Below are 27,771 nucleotides of genomic sequence, written 5' to 3'. Positions count from 1 at the left end.
TGTGATGTCCATACGAGGACACAGTATTGACACAAATGCAAAAGTTAAATGAGAGAGTAGTACCCAATTATCACACACATCCTGTTTTTTTTCACATATCAGCTTCCTGCCAAAGGCTGTACTTAACTTAAAGCCTGAATTCCCCAAATAGAAGAAATGGCACCTCCATCATTGATCACACTTGCTCTCCGCTTTAGACTAATGGTTACCTGACATAAGCTCACGGTTACCGCTTAGAAAACCACTACACAGGTTAGGTTGCTTTACAGAGTGGGTTATGTAAAAGCCAGGGTATGTTAATAGGCAGTCGCACTTCTGAAATGCAGTGATTTTACTTGAGTCTTGAAATCATCAGAGGCCTGTCATGTGTTAATGTCCTGAAATACCCTCTGACTGCTGCTCTTCTTTGTATAGAGATACGAGTGTAAATGCATTTGGAGGTTACTGTCTGTGGTTTTATTCTGGTTTTGGAACATGCTGTTTGTCGGCAGTGGGTGTCGCAGTGGACAAGACAAACGGTGGGCCACAGTCAAACCGCATTATTTGGGCTGAAATGCAGTTGTACCATGCATTTTATATTGTGATGATACAAGCAGTTATACTGTCTCACCCAGATTGGATTAGTTCAGGCAGCCACTATTCAACAACAACTTCTATTGAACATTTAATGGAATCCTGTAGCTTAGTGGTTAGAAGCACTCGCCTCACAAGTGAGAGGACCTGGATTTGATTCCCAGCAGGGCGAAAGTTGGATAAGTTTTCTTACTCCACACACCTCTGTTCACCTAGAAATCTGTAGGAACCTGGTTGATAGTCAATTGGCGGATCGTTTTTCCGGAGGTAAAAATTCCTTCAAAAAATAATAAATTTAGGCAATCAACCATGACTGTTTGGGGGACATTGTTGTGTGTGATTGGCTGACGCATTTCGCCCACAAATATATGGTCAGTTCACATTACAGTATATTCTGTGAAGCGCTTTGAGACGTGATAAGGCGCAATACCAAATGCAAGTATTAGTATTGTTTCACTTATGAAAATATGTGTCTCAGCCGGGTTTAATTGGTAGCATTCTCATCTCTGAGTCAGAGGATTGTGGGTTCAAGCCCTACTACAGGACTTGGAACCCATGCAGAGGGTGTGCAGCATTGTTGGGAGTGTCATCCTTGGAAAGTTCTATCCCATTCATGGAATACGTGTTTCCTATTTTTATATACTTGTATTAATTTGCCAATCATAAGCCCATGTGCGTAACATACCAAGCACTCTTTAGAAGACCTTTGTTGTCTCCTCTGATTTCATAGTTACTGTCGACTCGTGTCATTTTAATATTTAACAACTGTTATGGCAAATCCAGATTGTTAATATACACAAGACATAAGAATGGTGCCACCTTCTACCTCCCCATTTTGACTTAGCTGCACAAACAATGACCTTCTGCTTCCTTCCCTTCAGCCAATTCTGAATCCATGTCCACGTCTTCACCTTGATACCCAGTAACCACAGTTTGCAAAGAAGTCTTTCATGTGGTATTTTGTCAAATGCCTTTTGGAACTACAGATATACTTATCATATTGCTTCTCACAATCAATTTAGGCTGTCACTCCTCAAAAAAAGACTGAGGTTGGTCAGACAAAATCTACCATTTCTGAACCCAAGGTTAACTGTTGTTTATTAGATTATTTTTATATAGGTAATCTGCCACTTGATTTCTGTTGATTGACTCCATCACTTTTCTAATTTTTGAAGTCAGGCTAGTGTGTCTAGTTGCCAGGTGTGGTTCTATCAACTTTCTTGAATATTGGAACAATACTTACTTGTATACAGTCTGTTGGAATCTTGCCTGTGGTGACTGACGCCTGGAAATGTCAAGTGTTGTGGAGTGGTTAAATGGAGTCTTCCTGATGATATGCTTGGAGCACTCGAAAATGTCATATTTCTAAATCTATCAATGTCAGGCTGTAGAAAAGTGCATATGTTTGAAGATGATTAATTGAACATCATTGACCACAGTAGTATGTCAGAAAAACCTGATATAATTTATTAAGTAACCTTGAAAAAACAAGCTCTTTTCTTGTGAGAGCAGGTGGACTCTAGTAAAGTCCATATGGTAGTTGACAGACCATATGCTAGGTGGACATTATTTCAGGAAAGTACATCCTCTCCAGTGCAAGGCACTGAGATGTCAAGCAGAATTAGTCTTTTTCTGTGTTCACATAACTATGATACGAAAGTGGGGTTAATAACAAAGCTGGCATCTGCCTCTCATCTGCCAACATGCAGAATGTCCCAAAAGCTTCACGTCTCTCTGAGCAGTCCCTGTTGAGACACCTTGATGGGTCTGGATTATGGACTTTTCTGTGACAACAAACCCCATCAATTCCAATAAAATAATAATGGTCTTTATCATGGAGTGAAACTAGAAACTGATCACACATGATGATCTATGTAAACAAAGGACAATGCATGTACTGTTATAGAGACGCATGTTCTGTTCTAGGACTAGACAGGCAGCTGCAGGCATCATTCAGAAAAAACGGTAGAAGCAGGTGAGGTGTCACTATGGACTGTTATGCAAGGACATTTCACATGTTTATTAAAGGGCTCATGGCTTCTTGCTGCAATAACAGTTGTGTCCAATGGCTTTTATTTATTATTATAGCTTTTATTTATTATACTGGAAGATTTGTAGAAGAGAATATAGCTGAGACTTGCCACTTGGGACTTCAGTGGAATAGTTTTCTCATGGAATGATTTTGAAGAATTGGGGTTCTTTTCTTCAGTGCCACTTGACCAAGCGCGATGGTCTTTGGCTTCTGAAATCCAGCTTTTCACTCAATGATCCTGTGATATTGGAAGTTTGCCATTGTCCCCTTCTGGCCTCCGCTTTGCACAGTTACCACCAGTAGCATTGGATGTTGCACATGCATTGGTTAACATATGTTTGCATACATTTACAGTCTAGAAGGAAATTTGTGGGGCTGGAGATTTTAGTTATGACAACTAGCTTGGTGGTAAATTCAGATGTTGACTTGTTGGTAGTAGAAAGTTTATGCTAGAGCACTAACTATAACCGGTTGCCTCCTATGACTCTGTCCAACTCGCTTTAAAATGCACAAGTCAAATTATTCCCCCTCCCAATATTTCAATGGATCTGTGAGCTGCCTCGCTGCTTTTGATCATAATTCTCATTCCTGATACTTTCCAAGTTTTGATGACTCAGCTACAGCTGTCCTGTAAAACTTTTGTGCAGAGCTTTGGCTCATCATAAACGCGAAACAATCTGTTTTGTTTGTGAGCCAAGATTATCTGGAAAGTTTTTTTCACAGCCCAGCAACAGGACACACACTGTCTACAAAACAAAGCTTGCCCTTCCCTGCCTGCACAACATGAGGAAACTTGAGTTCCCACTCGGTCAGTCTTTGAACTGTGATCACAGACCCTGTCCATTTTTTGCACCTCCACCCCTATGATGTGGAAGTATTAATTATTAAAGATTTCAATCAATTTCAGTAAGGTAAACCAAACTTTGGACTTCGAATATGATCCCATCACTATCCTGCCCCACTTCCTCGAGCCACAGTGTCAGCTTTATTATTGACTAGTTATATCCGTTGCAGCTTCACTTACAGCCAAGGGATCCAATATGAAATGTAGATTGACACACAGACAGACATTTCATTTTGTTCCCACCGCTTAGCTATGTGCGCACTGTCAGCCAGTGTGGCCACCAGGTGTAACTGCAATTGTAACTGACGCACGATGCCACAGCACCACTTTGACTTGGCGGCCACCAGGGGTAACTGCAGTGAAAAATGCAAAACTGAAAATAAATCATGAACGATAGGAGATACCCGAAAACAAATAAGCCCATGTCACTCCCAGTAACAAGACCTTTCTGATGAGGTATAAATCATATCTCTACATCAATTGGGTATTGAGTTCCTTCTTGAAGCACAGACAGACATTTTGTTTTATTAGTGTATATATGGTAGATTGATTGATGCTAGAAGAGGCAGCGGTGCCCCCTCGTGGTGAAGGGAACAATTACAACCCTGCAAATTGGGTTTCTCACAGACTGCCCCTTGCAGTTCTGAATACTTCAGTTGAGGTTTTGTCGGTAAATGCACAATTCACATGTGCCCTTTTTCAGTTCGGAGTAATTAAAGCGATCAAACTTCCACAGTTCGTGCATCACAGACAACTGGGGGAATCCCTGCTCACAGCACTGGAAGAACTAGGTTGACACTCCAGTGTAGTGCTGAGAGTATGGTGCATTGTTGGAGGTACCATCCTTCAGATGAGTCATTAAACCGATGTCCCGACTGTCTGTTGAAGTGGATATTAAAGGTTCCTTGGCACTATTCGAAAAGAGATTTTTTCCTAGTATCCTACCAACAATCCCACAGATAAATTGTTTAATGGTTGTTTGTGGAACATTGCTATGTGCAAATTGCCTGCCACATTTCTGTACAAAAATACAGTCACTACATGGTACAGTGAATCCTGTGAAGCACTTCAAGACTTTCTCCTGATGTGAAAAATGCTATATCAAAAGCAAGGATTACTATTCTTGGAATTATTTAGTAGATTGGGACTGCGACACATTGCTGAATACAGGTGGGGTTCCCTGAGTTGGTATTAATAAATCCCTTTCCCTTACTACTGATTCAACTGCAGTGTCTCACCACCTCATAGTTGTTTCAGAGCTGCCTTTTGCTAGACCACCGGCAGCAATTGCAAACATTCCATGAATGTGCATCACGGCGGACTAGAAAGTGTTGCGAATTAATGAACTAATCTGTGGATGAACACTGAATCAGTGACGTTTGAGAGGGCATTTTTTCTTAGTCTCCAACTCTTTGGGAAACCGTGGATTATGAAAGTGAAGAAAGAGCAGCAACCAAACGCAATGGTGACATTTTGACAAAGTCAACATAAATTATGTAGTTTGCAGTACTGATCACTCAACTGTCACTCCTCTCCCCCACACTGGCAATATCCTGCTCTGTTTCCATACTGTGGTCATCGCCCCTTTCCTGAAAAAAAAACCCTTGATCAGTCAAACTGTGCTATCTACCGGCCCATCTCATACCTGACCTTCCTGTAATACATTGCTGCCACCCAACTTTGCTCACACTTTTCTTTCCACTCCCTTCTCCCTCCAGTGTGGTGTCTGCCCTGCTCACATCAATGAGACAGTGCTAGTCAGCCTTACCAAAGACATCGTCTGTGACTAGGGCTTCCTCCGTCTCCTTGACCTCCTGTTGCTTTTGATATAATGGGATTATGCCATTGTCCTTGATTGCCTCCTGTCCTCCCTCAACCACCCCAGTAGCACCACACACGCCTGGTTCAAGTACTGGTTCAACCTGAGTTCAATTCCAGGCAGGGCGAAGCCTTTGGCAAGTTTCCTTACTCCACACGCCTAATAATAAACCCTCCATAACCAAAAACAATAATAAATTGGTCATTTTCAATCTACGACTGTTTGTGGGAGCTGCCGCGTTCGCCCACAAATATACAGTCAAATCACTTTACAGTGTGTTCTGTGAAGCGCTTTGGGACGTCCTCCCTACGTGAAAAGCGCTATATCAAATGCAAGGATTATTATTATTACTGATTGACCCACTGCCACCTGTTCATCTCCTCTAATGGTTTCCCCTCACGCCCCCACACGGTCACCTATGGTATAGGCACAGGTGACCGTGTGGTCTCATTTACATCTTCCTCTTGGTGATATCATCCTCAGGCATCGGGTTAACTTCCACAAGTATGCAGATGATACACAAATCTAATTTTCTTCTTATAATCTCAACCCCAATCCTACCAATGTTCTGACTGGCTGCTTGTCTGACATCAAGACCTGGATGAGCAGCAACTTTCTGCACCTGAATATGGGCAAGATGGAAGCCATCCTCCTGGTTCCTGTCAAGGTTTCTTGCCTGTGGTTTTGAACTCTTTAACCTTCCCTGTCTATCCTTCAGACTCACTGAACCTGTACTCAACCTTGGCATCGGGTTCAATACTTCAGTTATGCTTCCTACCCCACATCCGCTCTCTGACCAAGGCTGCCTCCCTCCACCTCCACCACCTGCACTCACCCCTGCTTATTTCAAATGCTACTGAAATCCTCACTCAAGCTTTCATCACGTCCATCTTGACATTTCCAATGTACTCCTTGCCAGTCTCCTCAGCTCTACTATTAACAAATGATACAAGACTCTGCCATCCATGTCCTCACCTGATCAAGACTCTGCACCCCATTAACCCAGTTCTTGCCAGGTTTCACTGACTCCCTGTCGCAGAACGGATTGATTTTCAATAGCTTCACTTTCAAATCGCCTCATGCCCTGGCACCTCCTATCTGCTCACATTCCACTCCTTTACCTGACACCTTTGCTTAGCTGGCTCGGGTCTTCTGCACATCCCTTGTTCCCTCTGCTCCACCATTGACAGCTGTGCTTTCAGCCACTATCCCCCAGTCTCTGGAACACCCTGTCTCAATCCCTCTATCTTAACCCCTCTTTGCCCATCTTCATATCACACCTGAAGATTTTCCTCTTCGACCAGGCCTTCGGTCACCTTTTCTTTCTTTCCACTTGGTGTCAAACCCCACTGTTGTTAAGTGCTCTCAGATACTACCAGTGTGAAGAACCCTATATAAATGTAAATTGTTGCTGTTGAATCTTGATGATTTATTCATCATAGGCTTCACCGTGATTGAAAGTCAGCAAATAGATATTGCCTCAGTATCTCAGTTGAATAAATTCGAAGAATGTAACACATGTATTCTTTATTTAGGCAGTTAAAATGTGATCATCTGCCAACTTATTGTTATCAAGAAAACATGCATTTTTATAGCGCCTTATTGTAATTCGCAAAACTGCTTCACAAGATGTTACAATCCAACAGTCTGTTCAAATGACAAGGGCGGCAGAGGGCAGTAATTTCAATACATCTGAATTTGACTTGCAAAAAAACTATTAATCTAGTTGTAGGCAATCGCAGTGGCCCTTTATGCCAAAAAGGTCTCGCAAGCAGCCGTGAGGTAAATGACGAATTAATGTGTGATATGCGACTGGTGAATTCAATGTTGTATGGTGAGATACCACATCCTATTAGTAAGTAATGTTAAGTAGTGAAGCGTAAATGCCATCACTGTGTGTATTACTATGTTTGTAATTTGTTCCAGTGTTCAGATCAGATACTTGGTTTGGCACCTAATTAGTGCTCTGTTGCTCATGAGCGATTTGCTTCAAATAGCAGCAGTGTCTACTATATCCCCTACCCACAGTGTGACATTCAGACTTAGTTATAATCTGCTTAGTCTCTTTTTCAAATGCCAGGCGCTGGTGTGCAGGATACTTCTTCATAGAGGATTTGTTTCTGTAACAGCACTGAGGCTTTCCGAGCATGTTGAACATATTTATTGCTCTTTCAGTAAAACAACAGATCGATAAGCAGACAGTGAGGGGGCAGGCGGGGGAGAAGGCGAATAGCTCCTGAAATCATCCTCTTGTATTTTCAGCTTTGTGTATCTGCAGCACCTTCCTTTTTTTTATTTGTGTGTTTTTTTTATCTGGCAAGGTGCAATTTATATACTTTTCATGCTGTTCAAATGACATGGGCAGCAGAGGGCAAATAATTTCAATACATCTGAATTTGACTTGCAAAAACTATTAGCCTTACGCAGGGCTGAGCGGCGCTTTTACTGGAAATTACACGTCACCACTGGGGTGCAGTTTACACTCGGCTCCAGCAATGTGTGGCTCTCGTCACAGAAGACAAATTGTTCCTAGATTTTTGCCGATCAGACCCTTGCAAATCCTGTCCCAACTGTGAGACATGGGAGCTGTAACATTACCAGCTAGCTATGTGCACTGTGGTGTTTTACTGCATATGGCATACTAGTGCGTGACTAGAAGCTTTGAGAGCAGGGAAGAAAGTTCTGTATTCCCCTCTGTTATTATTTTGTCATTCTGTGCACCACTCTTGGATGATTCATTGTGTAGAACGGCGCAGTGCAGACCTCTCGGGAGATTTGAGCCCTGAGGTTGTGTCATCACTGTGGTGTTGCGTATTCCAGATTCGTTAGTTGGGTTTGACAGGGGATATAGCCACCTTGTGGACGAACTGACTTAAGGCAAGCACACTCTTTCTCAGTTTCATTCATTTGATCTACATTGAATCCTGTCCCCAAAACAAAATTGCCGTAACCTCTTTTCAACCTATACAGACCCTGTTAGAATTATTTGTTGTTATTACAATTAAAATACTTCATTCAATGATAATCAATAATCCTTCCCCCTCCTCGGCTCCCTCTCTCCCTCCCACCCAATCTCAGATGCACAATCAACTGTATGAAGCGCTTTGAAACGTCTTTGTAATGTGAACAGCACTTTATAAATTTATACTGCTGATCTTTTTCCCCATCCCTCTCTAGTCCACCTTGGACCCCACCATGGTCTACACCGCACAGCCAGACACATTAAAGCTAATCAGTTCAGTCTCTAGTCCTCAAGCAAACACAGCAACAATCTGGTGCAATAGTGGGCTATACTTGACGTTTACATTAGAGGAGGAATGTTCAAAGTTGGGATCTTTGTTTCATAAATAGGATTACTATACGTCATAGATTCATAGAATGTTACGGCACAGAAGGAGGCCATTCGGCCCATCGAGTCTGTGCCGGCTCTTTGACAGAGCAAGTCACTTTCACTAACCCCAATCACCAGCTTTCTCCCCATAACCCTGCAAACCCGTCTTCCCCAGATACCTATCCAGTTCTCTCTTAAAAGCTAGCAATTAGCTGTGAACTTGCAAGCAATTAGCTGTGAAGTCCTGTGAGAATTTTGAAGTTTTCACATAAGGGGGACTATTGAATGTAAGGATTGTTTTTGGGTAGCAGATGCAGTAATTTTTATTGCAAGTATAATTGCACGTTTTAAATACACTTCTATTAGCCAAAATTAACCAGAGCCTGTTAATGCCACTCAGACCAAGTCACAAGACAAAGACCCCACATGCATAAAATATGGATCTAATGCTAACAAAATACATAGCCATACATTAATGAATGCCTGTATATTTAAACACCTGCAAGCACTAATAAATTACACATTGGGCTCTCTAGTCTCTGCCAGAAGGAGTGAGTGATAAGTTCTACTTTCCACTTTGTACTTTGTGTTCTTGGTCACGTCATACACATGAAAGACTCCTTTACAAATTGTGGCTACTGGGTTTCAAGGCCAAGACATGGATTCAACATTGTCTGAAGGGGGCAGTGTGTGTTAAGGAATCGCATTCAAAACGGCAGGGCGGTATTAAGCAGGGTGCCCCAAGGGTTTGTACTGGGACATCTATTTCTACTATACAATAATAATTTGGATTTGCCTTCTCATTGTAAGGTAGTTAAATTACCAATGGCACCAAGTTGGGAGGAACTGTGGAATCAGAGGAGGCAGCAAAGGTCTTACAATGAGTTCCCCCCCTTCAATAATATTTACATGGAATAATGCAAAGTTGATGGCAAATCTGGTTTATCACATTATTATTAAATTACAAAGAACTTGTTGAGGTATGCACATAGGTTGATGTCTAGAAAATGAAATTCAATACAAACAAATGGAAGGTACTACAGGGTGACAAAAAAGTTGTGATACCATTGCAATGTCTAATAAGTCTTAAAGAAATGAGGAGATAATAGGTTAGTTATCATAACTTTTTGGTCATCATGTACATATAGGAAATACAAATTGGTGGCATAAGTCCCATGGATGGGATAGAACTGGGATAGAGATGCAGGAACTTTAATTGACTCATCACTCACTACATCAAAACAAAGTGAGGCAGCAATCCACAAGGCAAACAGAATACTCTGCCGCCCACATTCTCACCTGCACGAAACTCCGCTCCCCGATCACCCCAGTCTTTGCCAGACTACACTGGCTGCCTGTCCCAGAGAGGATTGATTTCAAGATCCTCACCCTCGTATTCAAGTCCCTGCACTCCTCTGCATCCCCCTACCTCTCTGACCTCCTCTCTCCTCAGCACAGTACCCGCTGCCTTCGTTCCTCCGGGACTGGCTTCCTCCTTGTCCCCCGAGTCCTCCGCTCCACCCACGGCAGCCGTGCCTTCAGCCACTATGCCCTGAGGCTTTGGAACTGCCTTCCTCACTCCCTTCGCCTCGCTCCCTCCCTTCCTATTTTCAGGTCTCTGCTGAAGACCTTTCTTTTCGACCGCGCCTTTGGTCACCTTTCCACCCCTCCCCCTGGCTCGATCCCGGGATCCTCAACTGTAAAACGCTCTGAGACGCCGTCCAGCGTGGAGGTCGCTATATAAATCCAAGTTGTTGTTGTTGTTGTTGCTAGACTATATAACCCAATCTGTTGAGTTCAGCTCACCAGACGTCATACTTGAGCTGCAACGTGCTCTGGACAGGCCACACCTGGCTATTTAGTGAAATATGCAAAGGAAATTCTGACTCTTAAAGAGTATAAAACGTACAAATACAACATCGATGATGTTGAAATTCAAAGTGGTTTCACTTGATCTGTTGTCGCCATAATTTTAGTGTTTCAATCCTTTTAGAATATCCTGGCTCCAAACCAAACTGTAATGCTTTCGCCCACTTGAGAACAGTGCTACTTTAAAGAGTGTAGCAGCTGGTAAACATTGCCCTGTATTAAGGGATATAGGACAAGGGCGGGTAATTGGACTTAAGGTAAAGATCAGCCATGATCTTATAGAACAGCGGAACAAGCTCGAGGGGCTGAATGACCTACTCCTGTTTCTAAGTTTCTATTTGTTATCAACTTTCCATCATTCCATGTAAATATTATTGAAATAGTGAACTTGGAAAACTATTCTATACTTACCCGAGCCCCTTCACCCCCTCCCTCCTTCCTCCCTCCTCTCTACCCCCAAACCCTCCCCCCTCTGCATCTCTCTCAAGACCTTTCTCTTTGAATGAGCCTTCAGCTCCTCTCTCGACTCTCTACCCCCTCCTCGCTCCCTCCCTTCCCTCCCCTCACCCTGACCATTTCCCCCCTCCTCGCTCCCTCCCTTCCCTCCCCTCACCCTGACCATTTCCCCCCTCCTCGCTCCCTCCTTTCCCTCACCCTGACCATTTCCCCCCTGCTCGGGTCCTGATCCAACTGTACAGCGCCTTGGGATGTCCTCCCGACGTGAAAGGCGTTCTATAATGGAATCTTGTTGTCGTTGTTACATTGGTAACCTCACCATTTGTAACCTCCTGATTTAGTATCAACTATAGGAGGACATAGTGCTTTCTGGCATCTGTAATGAAATGCTTTCCATTGACAGGTGGTACTTTGGTAAACTTGGTCGCAAAGAAGCTGAGAGACAGCTCTTGTCTGTCTGTAACCTGAGGGGGACCTTCCTCATCCGTGAAAGTGAAACTACCAAAGGTGAGGGTCAGCTGGTACTTTCTCAAATCAAAAGTGAACATCTACACACATGCACACATATATAAAGCACACACACACACATACAAATAGCGGACACAAGAAGGGGGAAAGGTTTCAGTTTACAAGGTTATTCGCAATTTTTTTAATATAGGAAAACAATATTCGATTGCAATAAGGTTGTGTTGCTCTTAATTGTGGGAGTCTGACAAATCAAAAGTGATGAGCAGACCTGTTGTGCTGTAATTTTGACCAGATCAAATTAGAAGAGCACACAAGGTTGGATCTCTAGGGTTTGACATCCTGGTCACTCTCGTCGCATGGGAGAGACTTAACTAACCATTGAGAGAAGTTGAGATAAGAAACCAGTGAGTGGCTTGATGTGTGGTACAGAGAGGTTCAAAGCAATGTCCTAAATAATGGCATAAGTGTTCCTTGTCCACAGGTGCCTATTCTTTGTCCATACGTGACTGGGATGATACGAAAGGCGAGCATGTTAAACACTATAAGATCCGCAAACTGGATAATGGTGGGTATTACATTACGACTCGGGCACAGTTCGAGACACTCCAGCAGCTGGTTCAACATTATGCAGGTAAATTGACCGATTCCTTATCATAGCTCTCAAGCTTTACGTTGAAAGAGTGTTGTGGGGGACTAAGGGAGCCCTTTCTATAAAGAAGCCCTTGCTGGGGAATTTATGACAAAATGTGGTCACTTTTTATTTTCAGAAATAAGTTAAATTAACACTAAAGTAGGCTTAGCCTGATTAAATCTTTTAAAACGTATGTAAAGAGGTTATAGTTATTATCAGTTTCGGAGGTATGGGGAGTGTGTGGCGTGTATCCTGCAAAATTGGTGATAAGAAAACTATATCTTATACAAGAATGTAAGTCGTGATGTGAACAGCTGTTTATCCGGTGCTTGGACGCTGATGTGGGTTTACCTTCTGACTGTAACATGCCTTCTATCTTTCTGCTTTGGTTGCCATTCCTTAAACAGAGGTGAAAGGGTCTTTTTTCAACCTTTCACCTGCAATCTGTCAAAGCTGTGTTTGCATTTTGACCGTAATTTTTTCAAGCTTTCTGGAATATTCTGAAAGAAAACCCAATGTACCAGCGATTTTTATAGATAGAGTGGTTTTCTTTCCTGCTTAGCTATCTGGTTCAGCTGAGCTGACAAAGGGGATTTCTGCACAGCCTCTGTGGCCCCTTCATCACCCAGAAGGGGGTGAGCTTCGCTGGCTTGCGACAATAGTCATTCTCTTCCCACCCTTCCCTTCTCGTGCACAATAACTAGTTTGTGGTCCGGTGTCCTATCCAGTGATCTGACAGAACAGCTTAAGTTTGTCTGATGAGGACTGGTGAGTTTAATATCATGATGGACTGGCATTCAAAATCAGATCCCTCTGTAGGAAGAGCTACACGATTATTTATTTCTCCTTTTCTTTCCCCCCTATGCTCATATACGTATACAGTAGCTTAGAGCTGCACTGGAGTGCTGCTCTTCAGGATTTTCTGATGTGGAAGAGCCTAGTCACTGCTTCAGTTCAGTGTGTTATTGATCTGCTTTTCTCTGACACAGCACAGTTGTCATATCACTGTTTGTTTTGATGTTGACGTTTAATCTGACATGGAAAAAAAACCTCAATAGGTCTGTACGGGACTGACACATCGGTGTTGCACATGATGAGATTGTGATGCTGCCCAGCTTATAAATATATTACTGTATTAATTGCAGTACCATGCAAAATTCTGTGGTTTGTGGGGAAAATGCTACAATACTGAGAAGATTTCATGCCTTTTACAAAAGGTTACTTTTCAATTTTATATTTGGAGAACCATTTTTTTTAAAAAGTCTGTTTTTGCATTGCTTTGGTTTTCTGTCCAATTATATCAGCTCAACCATTAATAAATTGCTTCCTTACCAAACAGAACATGGTGAATTATACTACTGGGACCCAGTCAAATTGGTTGAAGTTTCTACAAGATACTCCTATACTCCTTGTAAATTAATTCAAATTGTTTAAAAGGACCATCCTAATTTTTATGGTGATGTGTTGGTCAATTGTATCCAATTTCATTGGATGAGTTAAATAGCCAGTGGGTCTCAGTAAACCCAACAGCTAAAGTGCTATTAGATGCAGTGAAAGTATCCTACAGGTGCTTGCAGTGATTTATCTCAATGCGTTTTGCTCTTGCAAATGTGCAAAGTCTGTATGATCTTTTTGCCTATGTCTCCGTGTTCCTATGTGCCTTTTGTACCATCTATTCTGCTGCCCTGTAGAGCGAGCTGCTGGTCTCTGCTGTCGCTTGGTGGTCCCATGCCATAAGGGTATGCCGAGGCTTGCTGATCTTTCTGTGAAAACCAAAGACGTATGGGAAATTCCCCGGGAATCTCTGCAGTTAATCAAGAGGCTTGGAAATGGGCAGTTTGGGGAAGTCTGGATGGGTATGAAATTGAAAAATCTCTGTGATGTCTGCCGACAATGGGGCAGACACGAGGAGGGATGGACAGTGAAAGGAGCTCAGTGGAGTTGAGTGTAAATACGCTCAGCCCTAATGGTGGCTGACAAAGTAAACCCCCAAATAATTTGTACTTTTGGAAATTCCATTGAGTTTGAAAGGTGCTTGTTGGAAAAACAGCAGAGCAAAAGGTGCTTCTCACCATAAATCACCTCAGAAGATCTCCTGCGTCTCATGCAAGGAACTCTTGGTACATCACACCAACCTGTGAGAACTCAGCTCTGAGTATGGTTTCTCCACACGCACGATTCAAACCACTATGTCTCTCAGTCCTCTGCTGGTTGTTGACTCCACTTCAGCCAGAAGGAAAGATCTTCTCAAATGTTTCACAGCATTTTAAAAAATAAAGAAGTCATTGGGTAAAAAGTACATACTTAATGCAATTTTTTTTAAACAAATTAAAGCTCCACAGTGTTCACTTCAGCTTCCATCCCTCCTGATTGCATGCGCTTCACTGGATTTTAAATCCTGTTCCCATTGCATCTATTCTCTATAGAGTCAGCTGACGGTTTGTGCCATAACTTAACAATGGTTTGTACAAACATGACACCACAAACTATTGGATTAGCTAAAGATTCATGGGAAATTGTACGGGAGTCCCTACACTTGGAAAAAAAGCTTGGGCAGGGATGTTTCGCCGACGTTTGGTATGGTAAGGTGGTCCAAAAGCTTTATCCATTTTAAAGACTTTAGTTTTTTTTAAATTCTTCAAGCAATGAAATGTGAGGGGCAGTCTAGCCTTGGAGAAGGTAATGTATTAAGTATTCGGAGGTGATGGCTTTGGCTAACAATTGATCTTTAATGTGGAACACATTGTGCTAGTGTATCGGAACCTGTAGGAAATGTTGTTCCAGATCAGGGAAAGGTTACCCCAGAATGGATGTCCTCTTCCTTTAATGAACATTGGAGTCAGACATCTGGTGCCAAATCAATGCTGGCATAGACCAAACTCCGCCTGGTTGCACCAATTCTGACTGTGGGAGGTTTAATGTGGAACATCTCTGCATCATATACACCTCTCCCTCCTTTCTTTTCTAATCCTGTCCCTTTCCATCAACCCTGCATCTTGTGGAAAACATATTTGGCAACAACTGAAAAATTCTGTAGCCTTGAGGCTTTGTTTTAGCAAAGGTCTGTAGTCATGTGTATAACTGAAAATGTGGGCAGCATTTTAATCATTGTGATTGAAATAGTAGATTGCAATGAATCCACGTGGTTTGGAGCCTTTTATGAGGTTAGTTTTACGCTGATGAGAGAGGATGATGAATTCTGCCCTTTGCATAGAAATAGGTGAAAAGAGAAATTGTTCACTGGTCAGTAACATTTATGTCATTGCCATCATCAAGCATTGGCTGGCCCATCATTTTTCTCACCACTTCTATGCACCACAAGTTTCAATACTTTTGTAGACATATGTTTGGACATCTCAGCTGACGTATAGAGGCTTGTAGGTGCATGGCATTAATTGAAGGAATTGAAATATAATATTATAACAGTAATTAAGAAATATAAGAGTAACAGCACGCTGTTGTGATCAATTGCATATTCGAGTTGTATTTGGGATTTGTTTCAACCCCACACTTCTCCATCTTTTGAAAGATTTGGAACGAGTTTAAAAGAAATTTAGCAGCGTATGACGCTGCTAAATAGCCTCTGGCTATTTCTGGTTGCAGTTCCCAACCACCATCGCTGCACACAGCTGAATGTCAGAACAGTAGGTCCTTTGATCCAGTAGGACATGCTAAAATGTGGTTAATAAAGTTATAACATACAAACCATCTAACGTACAATTGTGTCAAAAAAAAGTAAGACCACGAGGAGACTACAAATGATTTATTCTCTTTCCCTTCAATTTTCTCCTGTTTCTCTCCTAAAGACACTGATTTACATTAAGTACAGTTCCACAGGTTAGGACATCCTCATTCTTTCAATCTCACCTTTAGGTCTGAGCCTAGACAGTGAGTGATCACAGGGGAACCTCCGTGGGCCTTTGCACTTGAGCAGAGGTCATTGGACTGTGATCCAGCAGCAGGAGTCCTGTCATTTTATTCTCTTCCACCCCCCCACCCAGGAGCACTGAAGCCAATTGTACCAAAATACCTGTAACCCAGCTGAGATCAGCTAACTCTATGCAGACTGCTGATCAAAAAATACGATTGCAGGTACTGAAAATAAAACTCAGATATCCCTTGGTTGTGTTTTCTGCCCATGTCATCTTCTTGAAGTTAACACATCCATTTGAGCAAGTGCATATCTAGTTATATACTCATATCTGTGGAGTCTCACTTCTGTTTCCTGCGATCCTTGTGGGAGGAATTCCTGTATTTTGTGAAATTCTCCAGTGTGGATGGTTAATGGATATTTGGAAACTGTTGTAGCAGCTCAATCACCGGAGACTAGAGGTGAAAATTGTCATCTTTAAATTAAAACATTCAGATTGAGTGAATGATTCAGTGGCATTATTCCATTAGTGTAGGAAACTATTGTGCCCTTGTGATCATGACTCTGCAGGTGCAGTGTAACATTGCAGGTCAATTTAACTCAACACAACAGACATTAGGAAACTCGTTGTCTGACTTCGATTGGCTTGTTGGTCAGGAGGATGTTGACAAATGACAGCGTGCCTCAGTTGGTAGCACTCCAAAGTGTTGCTGAGGATGTTACATTGTTGGAGGTGAAACAAGAGGTTAAATTGAGGTCCCATTTGCTTGTTCATGTGAATGCTAAAGATCGCATAGTAATATTCAAAACAAGAAGGGAGTTTGTCCCGGTGTCTTAGCCAACATTCTCCCAAATAAAATTGGTCATTCACTTTAAGACTGTTGTCATACTGTGCACAAGTTGCCTGCTGCATTCCTCTACAAATAACACAGTTACTACACTTCATAGTATATCCTGTGAAGCACTTTGAGACGTTTCAACAACATAGTAAGGCACTAAGTCAAATGTAAGTACTATTAATAATAAAGATCTCAATACACTATTTCTAATTGCCATATTTCTGCTGTCCATACACACTGGAGAACTCTTTTAATGACATTCAGGAATTGTTTGCCGGAAACAAAAGTGAGCAGGGAAGTTCTCCCCAGGTCCTGATCAATAATTCTCCTTCGTCCAAATTCTTTAAAAAGGAGTAATGTGGTGGTTCATCCCATTTGTGATGATGGTGCATTGCTGATGTATTTTAGCTGCCATGTTTGTTTACGTAACACCTGCTAGATTATAAAATAGCTCATTGCATGAACTGACGAGAGACGGTTTGACGTGTTAAGACAATATATCTAATGCAGTGTATTATTTTTCTTTCCTCCTTGTGAATTTCTCTGGTTTACCCTGTTTGGTTTTGGTTAAGGTACGTGGAATGGAACCACTAAAGTCGCAGTGAAAACCCTGAAGCCAGGAACCATGTCTCCCGAGTCCTTTCTCGAGGAAGCTCAAATCATGAAGAAATTGAGACATGATAAATTGGTTCAGCTTTATGCTGTAGTCTCAGAAGAGCCTATCTACATTGTCACCGAATACATGAGCAAAGGTGAGATATTTTTCTCAGGTATTAAATGTAAAAAGAAGCCTGTGTAATATTTAGTGGCTCAGTAATAGTTTATATTCTTTAGATGTTAGCATATGAAAAGTCACGTTTTATATTAACTTCACCTATAATGCAGCTAAGTGTAATAAATGAATCGGTATGTACCAACACTTGAGCGAGCTACACGTTGTATCATTCAAAGTGATATCATTCTAAGAAGGGCATTAGAGTAGAACACAGCTGATTGAGTCGATGGTTAACCCTTTATAGACAGGCAGAGCAATTATGGAAAACTGAGGGATTAAACATTCTGAGGCCTTAAGAACATTATTATAAATTTTAAGAATGGAAAAAAAAGTTTTACCAACCTCAAAATGCTGTACAGATGTGTTTTACATGTTTGCCTTTGACACGGTTCTTTTTGTCCCCTCTCACCTTTCTCGCTCCCTCTTTCTCTGTCCAATATCTTTCATCCCAGATACAGGAAAATTCCCACACATATATGTAATTCCCACATATATAAATGTATATGTGGAACTCTCAGTCTTTTTTTGGAGCATGATGATGGGTTTGCACATGTGTCAGACACCTGACCGACCAAAACTGTTCATCCTGATAAAGTGCCTCAGGATTCCTCCTGATGCGAATATTTATTTACCATCTTTCTTTCTTTCTTTCTTTCTTTCTTTCTTTCTTTCTTTCTTTTTTTTTTTTCTTTCTTTCTTTCTTTCTTTCTTTCTTTCTTTCTTTCTTTAATATTTATTTATATCGCTATATGAATGCATTGAATTTACCATCTTGATGCATTTTAATAAGCACTGGCTGCAATATTTATAAATCCTGCCCCAAAACAGCACTGTCTAACTAAAAATAAACAACTTTATGAAAGTTGTAAAATTAAATATTTGAAGAAAACACAATCGAGCTTACTACTTTTTTCTGCTGTTCAAAAGCCTATTACCAGTCATCAAGCAGAAAGTCAATGCCTTGAATGCAGCAAATAGACTAAACTGTTCTTAGCCAACAATGTGTCTCACCAGGGACTATTGAACACCATCATCAGATAAAAAGGATGTAATCCCTGGGACTTTACAACATACAGTCTGATGAGTGTAACAATTATTGCAAACTTTACTATTTTCAAGCCATGAGATTGAAATCCTTGACATATCCTGCAAGCTGTAAAGGATAGACAATTCCCGGGTTTAAGCCAAATGACTAAAGCAAGCATGCAAACCATGTAGGTTAAATAGTTCAGCATGTTATTGCTCTCAAGTGACTACAAAAGCACTTATTGTGGACATCTAAACAATGTTGTCTAAAATAAAGTGTACCCATTTTACATTGTCCTTTCTACTGTATCACTCAAGAATTTATCCAGGAAAGTGATACAGTGACTACCTTAGTTTATAACTGACAGCTGCAATAGACTGGGTAACTGAGGTTGAGTAATGAATTTGTCCAGTTTTTGATCAGAAACAGGAACCCTAGATATTTTCTCCTCCCTCCACAGTCCAGGAAAAGGGATAACAAATCTTGTACTCCTTGGTAAGTTCCAAGTGCTGTGACCAGCGTGCATTGCTTCCTGAGGTCAGGGTTAATGGCCTTCCTTCCAGCTTGAAATCCCGGATGCCTTGCAATGGACTGGAAGTAGGTGTGCCTCGACAAGGTTGCTGATCCAGTCTGTCTCGCCTCCTATTTTCATGAATTGTCCTCCTGCTGGAGTTGTCTACAGTAAACTCCTAATAACTCAACCCCGGCTTAACTTGTCACTGTGATTTAATTATGTCATCATGCTGTCAATATCCCGGCCGCATTTATTTATGTGTGTATATACATATATATATATCTAACACGCCACTCTGGATAACTCGTCACTGAGCCCTTTCCTCTTGGAGTAATGAGTTATCAGGAGTTTACTGTATATATGTTAACTCCATTCATATCAAATCTGTGCATTATAGAGGTACAGTATCCTATGAGTTGTGCTCTTTTGGACTTATTCTACTCAATGAATGGCAGTGTAGCGATGAACAATGTTCTGCTCCTGTGTACCTTAGCCATGAAGTAGACCATAAGACGTAGGAGCAGGAGTAGGCGGTTCGGCCCCTCGAGCCTGACCCGCCATTTAATAAGATCATGGCTGATCTTCCAACCTAATTCCATTTACCCACCCTATCCCCATATCCCTTAATCCCTCTATCCTTTAGAAATCTATCAATCTCAGTCTTGAATATGTTCAAGTACTGACATCCACAGCCTTCTGGGGTAGAGAATTCCACAAATTCAACTACCATCTAAGTGAAGAAATCTTTCCTCAGCTCAGTTTGAAAAGGCTGATACTTAATCTTGAAACTATGACCCCTAGATTTAGATTCTCCAACCAGGGGAAACAGTCTCACAGCATCTACCACGTCAAGGCCCTTAAGAATCTTATAGGTTTCTATAAGATCAACTCTAATTCTGTAGAGCAATTAAATTATAGTCAACTTACAAGTTTAGAATTAGCAATAAAACGGAGAGCAATATGTCTGCCTGTCCTGCTAGCCAGCATGTGTCCATGAGAGCTTCAAAGGGCAGTTTATTTTTTTAAAAATCTTCACAATGAATGAAAACAAAATGTTGGCAATATAATGTATCGTGAAATTGCATTTCTCTTAATATTGTACTGTATAACTGGTGTTAGATATTTGCTCAGATTGCAGTACTGCACTGACGTCATTAAATTTCCACTAGATAAGAGGTGCCTTCAAAAGGCACTCTAGAGTGTTATATAAAAAACAAATAGAGAGGATGACTGGACCCAATGTGCAAAACTGGTATGAGTAATCTGTTTATTGGCCATCACAGTGATGTACAGCACAATTGGGTAATTGTGACCATCTGGTTTGAAATGGAACAAGAAAATAACCCTTCCAATTAGAAGATGAACACATTAAAAGGATGGCAGACAGAGGTTGCTGTGGCTTGGAAAATCGACAACAGCAGTCAATTGATTTTACTTTGTTCTCATCGGAAAGAGCCATCCATCACATTAAAACCTCAAAGTCTGCACACCAAAGAGTTTGGTTTCTCTACTCTGTTGCGGGGAGGGAACAGCATGGTGCTTGATATTCTGCTGTTGATTGGGGCCTGGGGATGTTTAGTTGCACCTGATGACCTGTGGCAGGACATTCACCTAATGTGGGCTGGATATACAGTGAACTTCATGTACATCTGACATAAATAAAGTTACAGGTTGTAAATCCTACAGAGAGATCTCAATACCATTGGAAATAGCATATATTACTTTTTAAGTTGCTCAAGCAAGTTGGCCCTATGTTCTTTTTTGACCATCTTTTGTCTCCCTCTGTCATAATAAATTAGTCACTTCAATTTGGGAGATAGTTGGCCAGGATACCGGGCAAAACTTCTACGACTGTTTGTGGGACACAGCTGTCGCAATTGCTTGCTGCATTTTGCCCACAAAGTATACAGTCAATTCACTTTACTGTGTATTTAGTGAAGTGCTTTGAGATGTCTCGAAGACGTAATAAGGCGCTGTATCAAATGCAAGGATTATTATTATCCTGGATGTGAGGAAGGAGGGGAAGTAGTCTCCAGACGTCCTCCATGTTGAGTTGGCCACAAGGAGATATGAGAGCATGAAGCAATGGCTTAGTCAGCAATAAACAACAGTTAGTCAGTCTTAAACTCTCTCACAACCATCCTTCAATATTGGATATCAGTCAAGGCAGCAGTTGCTGGACTGAGGTAGGGGGGAAATATCTAGAGTTGAGCTTCCAATCACTACACCGAAAGTGGTGTAGACATCATCTTAGAACTGGATTGACCCAGATGTCACATCCCCTCGGTTGAATATCCTGCCCACTCTCGATGCTTTGGTCTTTCGCTTGAACAAGATACCTGAAGGTTTCCAGCATCCATGGAAACCTACCCCAGCAAGAGTCTGTGTCTTCAGAAGAGATGGGGAGAAAATGCGAAAAAGAAGAAAAACTCCAACTTGTAGGCTGAAATTGCCTGTCTTCAGGAGCCGTCATCTTCTGTTCTCACTGAAGCACAAAAACCTATTGTTGCCATCTGTACTAAAGTAAAAAGCAGACTGGCAGGCACAGCATCTTTGCTTCCAAACAATGCTTTTACATGTGGTTTAAATCTGCATGCTTACCACTGCCAGTGCTGGGATAATTCTCAATCCCATTTGCTTGCCTGCTGTTTAAACATTCTTTTCTTGCCAAATAGCACAAGCTGTTTTAAGTGCCATACTGGCAACATCCACCTTTCCCACTGTCCATCGTGTAATGAACAAAGATGCTGGCGTTGATCTCTGTTTTTTCTTTTGCCAGTCTGTCACTCATGTGGTGTTGCTAACTGAAGTTTTCATCAAAAGAGAAAAAGACACTGGGATTTATTATGCACCATTTGTCTGCCATGTGTACCCCATGTGTACAAGGACATGTATCTATACCGTGCCCTTCACGTAGGATAACATCTCAGAAAGCTGCACAGTGGTGAGGTTGGACACTGAGCAAAGAAGGGGGAGTGGGTGACCATAGGCACGATCAAGTCATTAGGTGGGGTTTAAAGATAGATTAAAAAGCAGGTGAGGCAGAGGGAAAGAGGCAGGGACTTCCAGAGGTTAAGCATGATTCCGGAATGCTTCTAATTTGTAGTTCTATAATTAAAGGGGCTTGTAAGTCCTCAGTACATATCCATCCATACACGGAGCCTAATAGAAAGTACATGTGACAGCTTTAGAAATCTTGCATTTGGTATATTTTCAGTAGCTTCGTGCTGGTTAGCTGCCAAATGGAAAAACACACCGGGTAATAATAATAATAATAATAATCCTTGCATTTGATATAGCGCTTTTCACGTCAGGAGGACGTCCCAAAGCGCTTCACAGAACACACTGTAAAGTGAATTGACTGTATATTTGTGGGCGAACGCGGCAGCCAATTGCGCACAACAATGTCCCACAAACAGCCGTAGATTGAAAATGACCAATTTATTATTGTTTTTGGTTTTGGAGGGATTATTATTAGGCGTATGGACCAAGGTTTCAACCTGCCTGGAATTGAACTCAGGTCTCTCACTTGCAAAGCGAGTGCTCTAACCACTGAGCTACAGGACTCCACAGGGCAGTGTTCATTTCCTGCCCTCAATCTTCCTAGCTCAGGGACATGAAGGCTAATTGTAGCATCTACATTGTTGCTGGCTGAGATCAGCCAACTCTCTATAGACTGTCAAAAGCTTTGATGCATGCTCCTGATCAAGTGTGTCAGCTTGGCTCAGTGGTAGCCCTCTCACCTCTGAGTCAAAAGTCGGGGCTTGGAATTCACGTACAGGAGCTGTGTTGCATTGTCAGAGATGTTGTTCTCCGGATGAGACATTAAACCGAGGTTCCGGCGGTCGTTAAAGATGACATGGCATTGCTTGAAAAGAGAAGGGAGTTTCACCCAGTATCCTGGCCAACTATCTCCCAAATTAAAATTGGTCACTTGTTTCATGGCTGTTTGTGGGAAATTGACTGCTGCTGCGTTTGCCTACAAATACACAGTCACTCCATTTCACAGTAAATGCTGTGAAGCCCGTTGAGATGGCCAACGGATGTGATAAGGTACTATACTAAATGCAAGGATGATTATTATTGTCGACTCCCAAGCAAAGGATATGTCTAGTTACAGGGGATTTTTTTCCCAATCTCTTCTCCCCTCATCATTCAACCATTAATAAAACCATTAACAAAAATGTACCATTCCAATGACATTTTCCAGAAAGTATTTGTTGCTGTAGGGATACTGGGGCCAGCAGGATGACTGCTGTGGACTGACTTTAGGATCCTCATCTTTACTTTCAGAAGCCTGTACCGTCTATATAGGTTTATTATCATTAATTGTTTGTATGCTAATTTCCTGGTATGGTCACAAATGTGTTTTTGAAGACATTACCTTGGTGTATAGTGCCTTTCATATGAGATGAACTGTTCTAAGTGCTTCACGTAGATGATGGAGATCATTAGGCAGTGAGGGGAGGGGTTGATTTAAAGGTTTTACACAATCGAAAATATGTTTTTAAGAGATTTCTGAAGGTTGTATATAGATGGCTGAAGACAAAGGGGTTTGGGGGCGAGAATTCCAAAGAGTCAGATTAATCAGAAGCCGAGCTCGCTGTTAGCTATTCACTGCAACTTGATTCATCTCATGGTCACATACTTGTGATTTTCAGTGATTTAAAACATTATTGCTTTGATTTGTATAAATGAAATGTTACTTTGCTGTAGGAACACTTGTATTAGATGTTCACTCAAATCCCTTTTATTGGCCAGCGAACATTGGCCAAAGCATCTCAAATTATACATGTTTTTATTGATTTACAAAATAAATTAGTACATTTTTACTCCTGCTGTCTTACAATATCACTCTTGGGAAAACAAGTAAACACCTGTTTACAAAACAGTGAAAAGCGTTAAGTCTTTGAAAGAGGAAAAGCTCCATGCAACTTAACTAGCCCTGCCAATGTTACTGTTCTGGTTTTAACAATTTGCATTTATATGGTGTCCTTCACCCAGGAGAGCATCTCGGAGCAACAATATCATGGACACAGTGTTGCGTTTCATTTGGTCAGCCAGGTCTGATATGCAGAAATCCATCACCATGCTTAAAAGCATCCAAACCAGTCTGAGAGTTCCACATATCTATGCCACCTCCACATCAATATTTCCGAATCTGGAATGAAATGTGCATTCTCTTCCTGGAGGGATAGCCCTGCTCGCCTAATCCCAGAGAGTATTAGACATAGGTTAGCAAGAGCCAAGGCATAGGGCCCCCTGAGTGTATGTTAGGGTACTGCTGCTGTTTAACCAGCTAAAACCTCATAGCTTGCACTGCCTGGCAAGCTTCCAGCTGCTTATCCAGCTACGATCACCCTACTTGTTAGGACTTTGGCTTTCAGGGTCCACAGGAACTGAATGGAAAAAATCCCTGCCCTTGTCTGTCCCTCCAATTCCTGCCAACAAGCCAGGCTGGCTGATCTATCCTCATCTGGAATACTATGGATCTGGTTGCTCATAGACCACAGAGGATTGACTTCATTCTGGCATTCCATTGCCAATCATGTTACCTTGGAATTGCATAAGTATGTATATTTCGGGACAAGTCCACGATCCCATCTTCAAAAAGCATGCCAACTGACTTAGACTCTCAGCAGCTTTCTGTAGGATAAACTGATTTGCAATAAGATTGAATTGTTAGCATTTAACTACCGAAGGTGATCCAAAGACTGCTGGTGCTTTTCGGTGCAGATTTTTAGCTTGAAGGTTCTCAATTCTTAGCTTTGAAGTAAACACCTTAAAGTTCTGGAAACTAAAATGATGTTCATTATTTGAGACTCAATAAAAACTTGTATGTCTGTGACATTAATGGTGATTCTTGTTAACATTGATCACTTTTGCTTTCTTGCTGATTTTCAGGAAGCCTATTAGATTTCCTGAAAGATGGAGAGGGAAGAGCTTTGAAGTTGCCGAACCTAGTGGACATGGCAGCACAGGTGAGGTGCAAACTGACCATATTAAAAAAAATACCGATAGCATTGTGCATAATTTTACTTAGTATTTTACTGTTTTTCGATTCACTATTTGATTAGGTGGCAGCAGGCATGGCGTACATTGAGAGAATGAACTACATTCATCGAGACCTACGGTCAGCCAACATTCTGGTCGGAGACAATCTGGTGTGCAAGATCGCTGACTTCGGATTAGCAAGGTTGATCGAAGACAATGAATACACGGCACGGCAAGGTGGGTCATTTGTCTGTTTCCATATGAATTGTTTATCCATGGACCTCCTCGGGCTGCATTTCGTTTCAGTGTTGGAGGTTGCGTTTTACACGCAACAATCAGTGCAAATGTTCAGTACACTAAATGATTGTTTTGAGTTTAGAATGTGGATAACCATGGCTAAGGCCTTTTTTTATATTTGGATCTAGTTTATGAAATTTGGAAAAGGGTTGCTTGATGACTACTGTGGAATTCTGCTTGTGGCTCTCGTAGTTCCAGCTTGCATAAAGTTGAGCAAAGTTAGATCATCAACAATGACGCAACCAATATTCACTTTTGCAAACTTCATGATTTGGACCTCAATCTGTAATTTGCTAGCCAAAAATTGTATGGCTTTTGAGATACCCTGTAGTTCCACAAAGGTCATTTAGATTGTGCAAGATACAAAGTGCAGTTCATCCACAAGTTTCTGAATGTTAGCTTTGAAAGTAATACTTACAACATCCCTCTCGTGTAGCATTTTAGATTTTGTGCATTTCCGAGAAAATGTTTTGTGAGTTTTGCTGGAAAAGTACTGGAAGGTGGAATATTTAGACCACAGTGGAGTGCGGGTGAGGGGAATCCTTGCATATCGCTAAATTCACTGACTGGTTGAGAATTGCCCTCTTGGTCATTTGCAGTATAACTCAATTTGCAAAAGATTAATATTGTCGCATGGATCTCAGTCAAAATCAGATCATGTAGTTTAAGCAGCTTGCTTTTGGAGTAATATCTGCCTCTAAGAGTCTGATGAAATAGATAAATGTAGTTTGCACATTGTATCAAGTAATAAAGTTAAATACTGGTGAATGGAACCAGTTGAATTAAAGAAAGAGACACCTGAGCCTTATCCTGTAATCGAGTTGCCTGCAACAAATATCTAATAATGCACTCAGTGCAGGTTGTACTTTTCAATGAATCACATTTACAGCAAATTTATTTGAAATGTTTTGGTTAGTGCAGGAAATTGCTAAATAAAGTTCAAGATCCAAATGAATAATGGTGCCATTAATTTGGCTTCTCTCCCACTGTGTGTATCTTAGTAGAAAGGTTAATCCTAAGAGTTGATCAAAGCACTGCTTATTGTAACTGGAGTTTTTATTTAGCAATCTTTTGTCTGATTTTAAAAGAAACATCATCATTCCATGGGCTTCAACCTTCCTCCATTTAGTGGAGATTATTTGTCTCATGTGTAAATGGAATAGAATAATTCTGCCCAGTCTTTCTGAAATGCTTTTAATAATAATCATTACATTTTATATAATGTCTTTCACGATGTGAGGATATCTCAGAATACTTAACAGGATATACTGTAAGCTGTAGTGACTGTACATTTTGGAGGCAGCCAATTTAAACATAATGTCCCACAAGCAGCCATGAAGTCAGTGACCATTTTTATCTGGAGTTTGTTGACCAGAATACCAGGAGAAACTCTTTTTTCAAATAGATCTTTAACATCCAACTGAATAAACAAACTGCTAAATGTCAAATAACTTTTAATAACAACCTGAGGAATTGAGAATACAAGTCCAGACTGCATGATTCACACTCAATTCAAGAATACTACAATGAATCAGGACTAAAGTTATTACAAACAATCAAAAATACTCCCAGAAATGGCCTGCGATACATAATGTTGCAATTGATTCTGTCTTCGCAGAAAAGATGTTGGTGTAACGGAGTTTTATTATGTGCCAATGTAAATATGGAATAGCCTATAGTTAAACCATGCATAAGAAACAGGAACGCTTGAGTGACTATTGTGAAAATAAAATTCATATTAACCATCTCCAATAGAAAAGGTATTCCTAGAAATTTTTTTTTTAAATGGCAGTAATTTGTCAAATTATGAACATCTTGTTGAATACATAATTAATGTATGTCTGTAGTTTTCCACTGTAATCAGCTGGCATAATGAAGGGTGTGTGCTGGCAGATGTTCTGTCACACGCCTCATATCAATCTAATCAACTCAAGTAAAATTCAGCAGGCAACTGGCCTTGAAAACCTTGTAGCCTCTGTACTTGTTGGCTAATCTGCTCCTTAAACTCACACTCATTACATGGTAGGAAAGGGTTTAGGTACAAAACAATACAAAATTACATTCGTAAAGCGCCTTTGATGTCAGGAGGACGACCCAAGTCGCTGGTAATGTGGTGAAGAAACATTGCCAGGTGTACCTATGACAGAGCGAGAATCGTCACCATTGTTATCATAAACCCAGTGAGATATTCTTTGATAGCAACAGCTTTTTTTTAAAAAGCAATTTATTTTGAACTTTATCCTTAAAGCAAAACAAAAAGTAGAATGGGTTAGCATTAATGGCATTACTCCAGGAAAGGAGATTAGATGTGTTGGGAATTTGTCCTGCTTTATTGCATGGGTGGTAAATTGCACAGAATAAAATTCCCCATGTGGAGACCAGAGCAGTAGATGGGGAGTACAGTATTGACCAAGCAGGGAGCTAAACAAAA

The 27,771-nt window shown here is 41.1% G+C and overlaps 1 protein-coding gene across 5 annotated transcripts in view; it reads left to right on the top strand.

The window, feature by feature from the left end:
• LOC103178951 (tyrosine-protein kinase Fyn) overlaps positions 1-27,771 on the top strand; it is a 146,638-nt gene that overhangs the window by 111,992 nt on the left and 6,875 nt on the right. For 3 of the 5 annotated variants that reach the window (XM_042333720.1, XM_042333721.1, XM_042333722.1), the window contains 6 exons: positions 11,328-11,431; positions 11,874-12,023; positions 13,715-13,879; positions 17,306-17,485; positions 24,954-25,030; positions 25,127-25,280. In XM_042333720.1, coding sequence (XP_042189654.1) covers positions 11,328-11,431; positions 11,874-12,023; positions 13,715-13,879; positions 17,306-17,485; positions 24,954-25,030; positions 25,127-25,280 — 830 coding nt within the window. Of the gene's footprint in view, positions 1-11,327; positions 11,432-11,873; positions 12,024-13,714; positions 13,880-14,449; positions 14,606-17,305; positions 17,486-24,953; positions 25,031-25,126; positions 25,281-27,771 lie in introns of all 5 variants that reach the window. The other 2 variants (XM_042333724.1, XM_042333723.1) reach the window with 2 other exon arrangements.

Source organism: Callorhinchus milii, unplaced genomic scaffold (assembly GCF_018977255.1).
Source record: "Callorhinchus milii isolate IMCB2004 unplaced genomic scaffold, IMCB_Cmil_1.0 Scaffold3, whole genome shotgun sequence".
In the NCBI taxonomy this organism is placed as follows: domain Eukaryota; kingdom Metazoa; phylum Chordata; class Chondrichthyes; order Chimaeriformes; family Callorhinchidae; genus Callorhinchus; species Callorhinchus milii.
The sequence above is the reverse complement of the archived record's forward strand: the minus strand, read 5'-3'. Positions and strand labels throughout refer to the sequence as shown.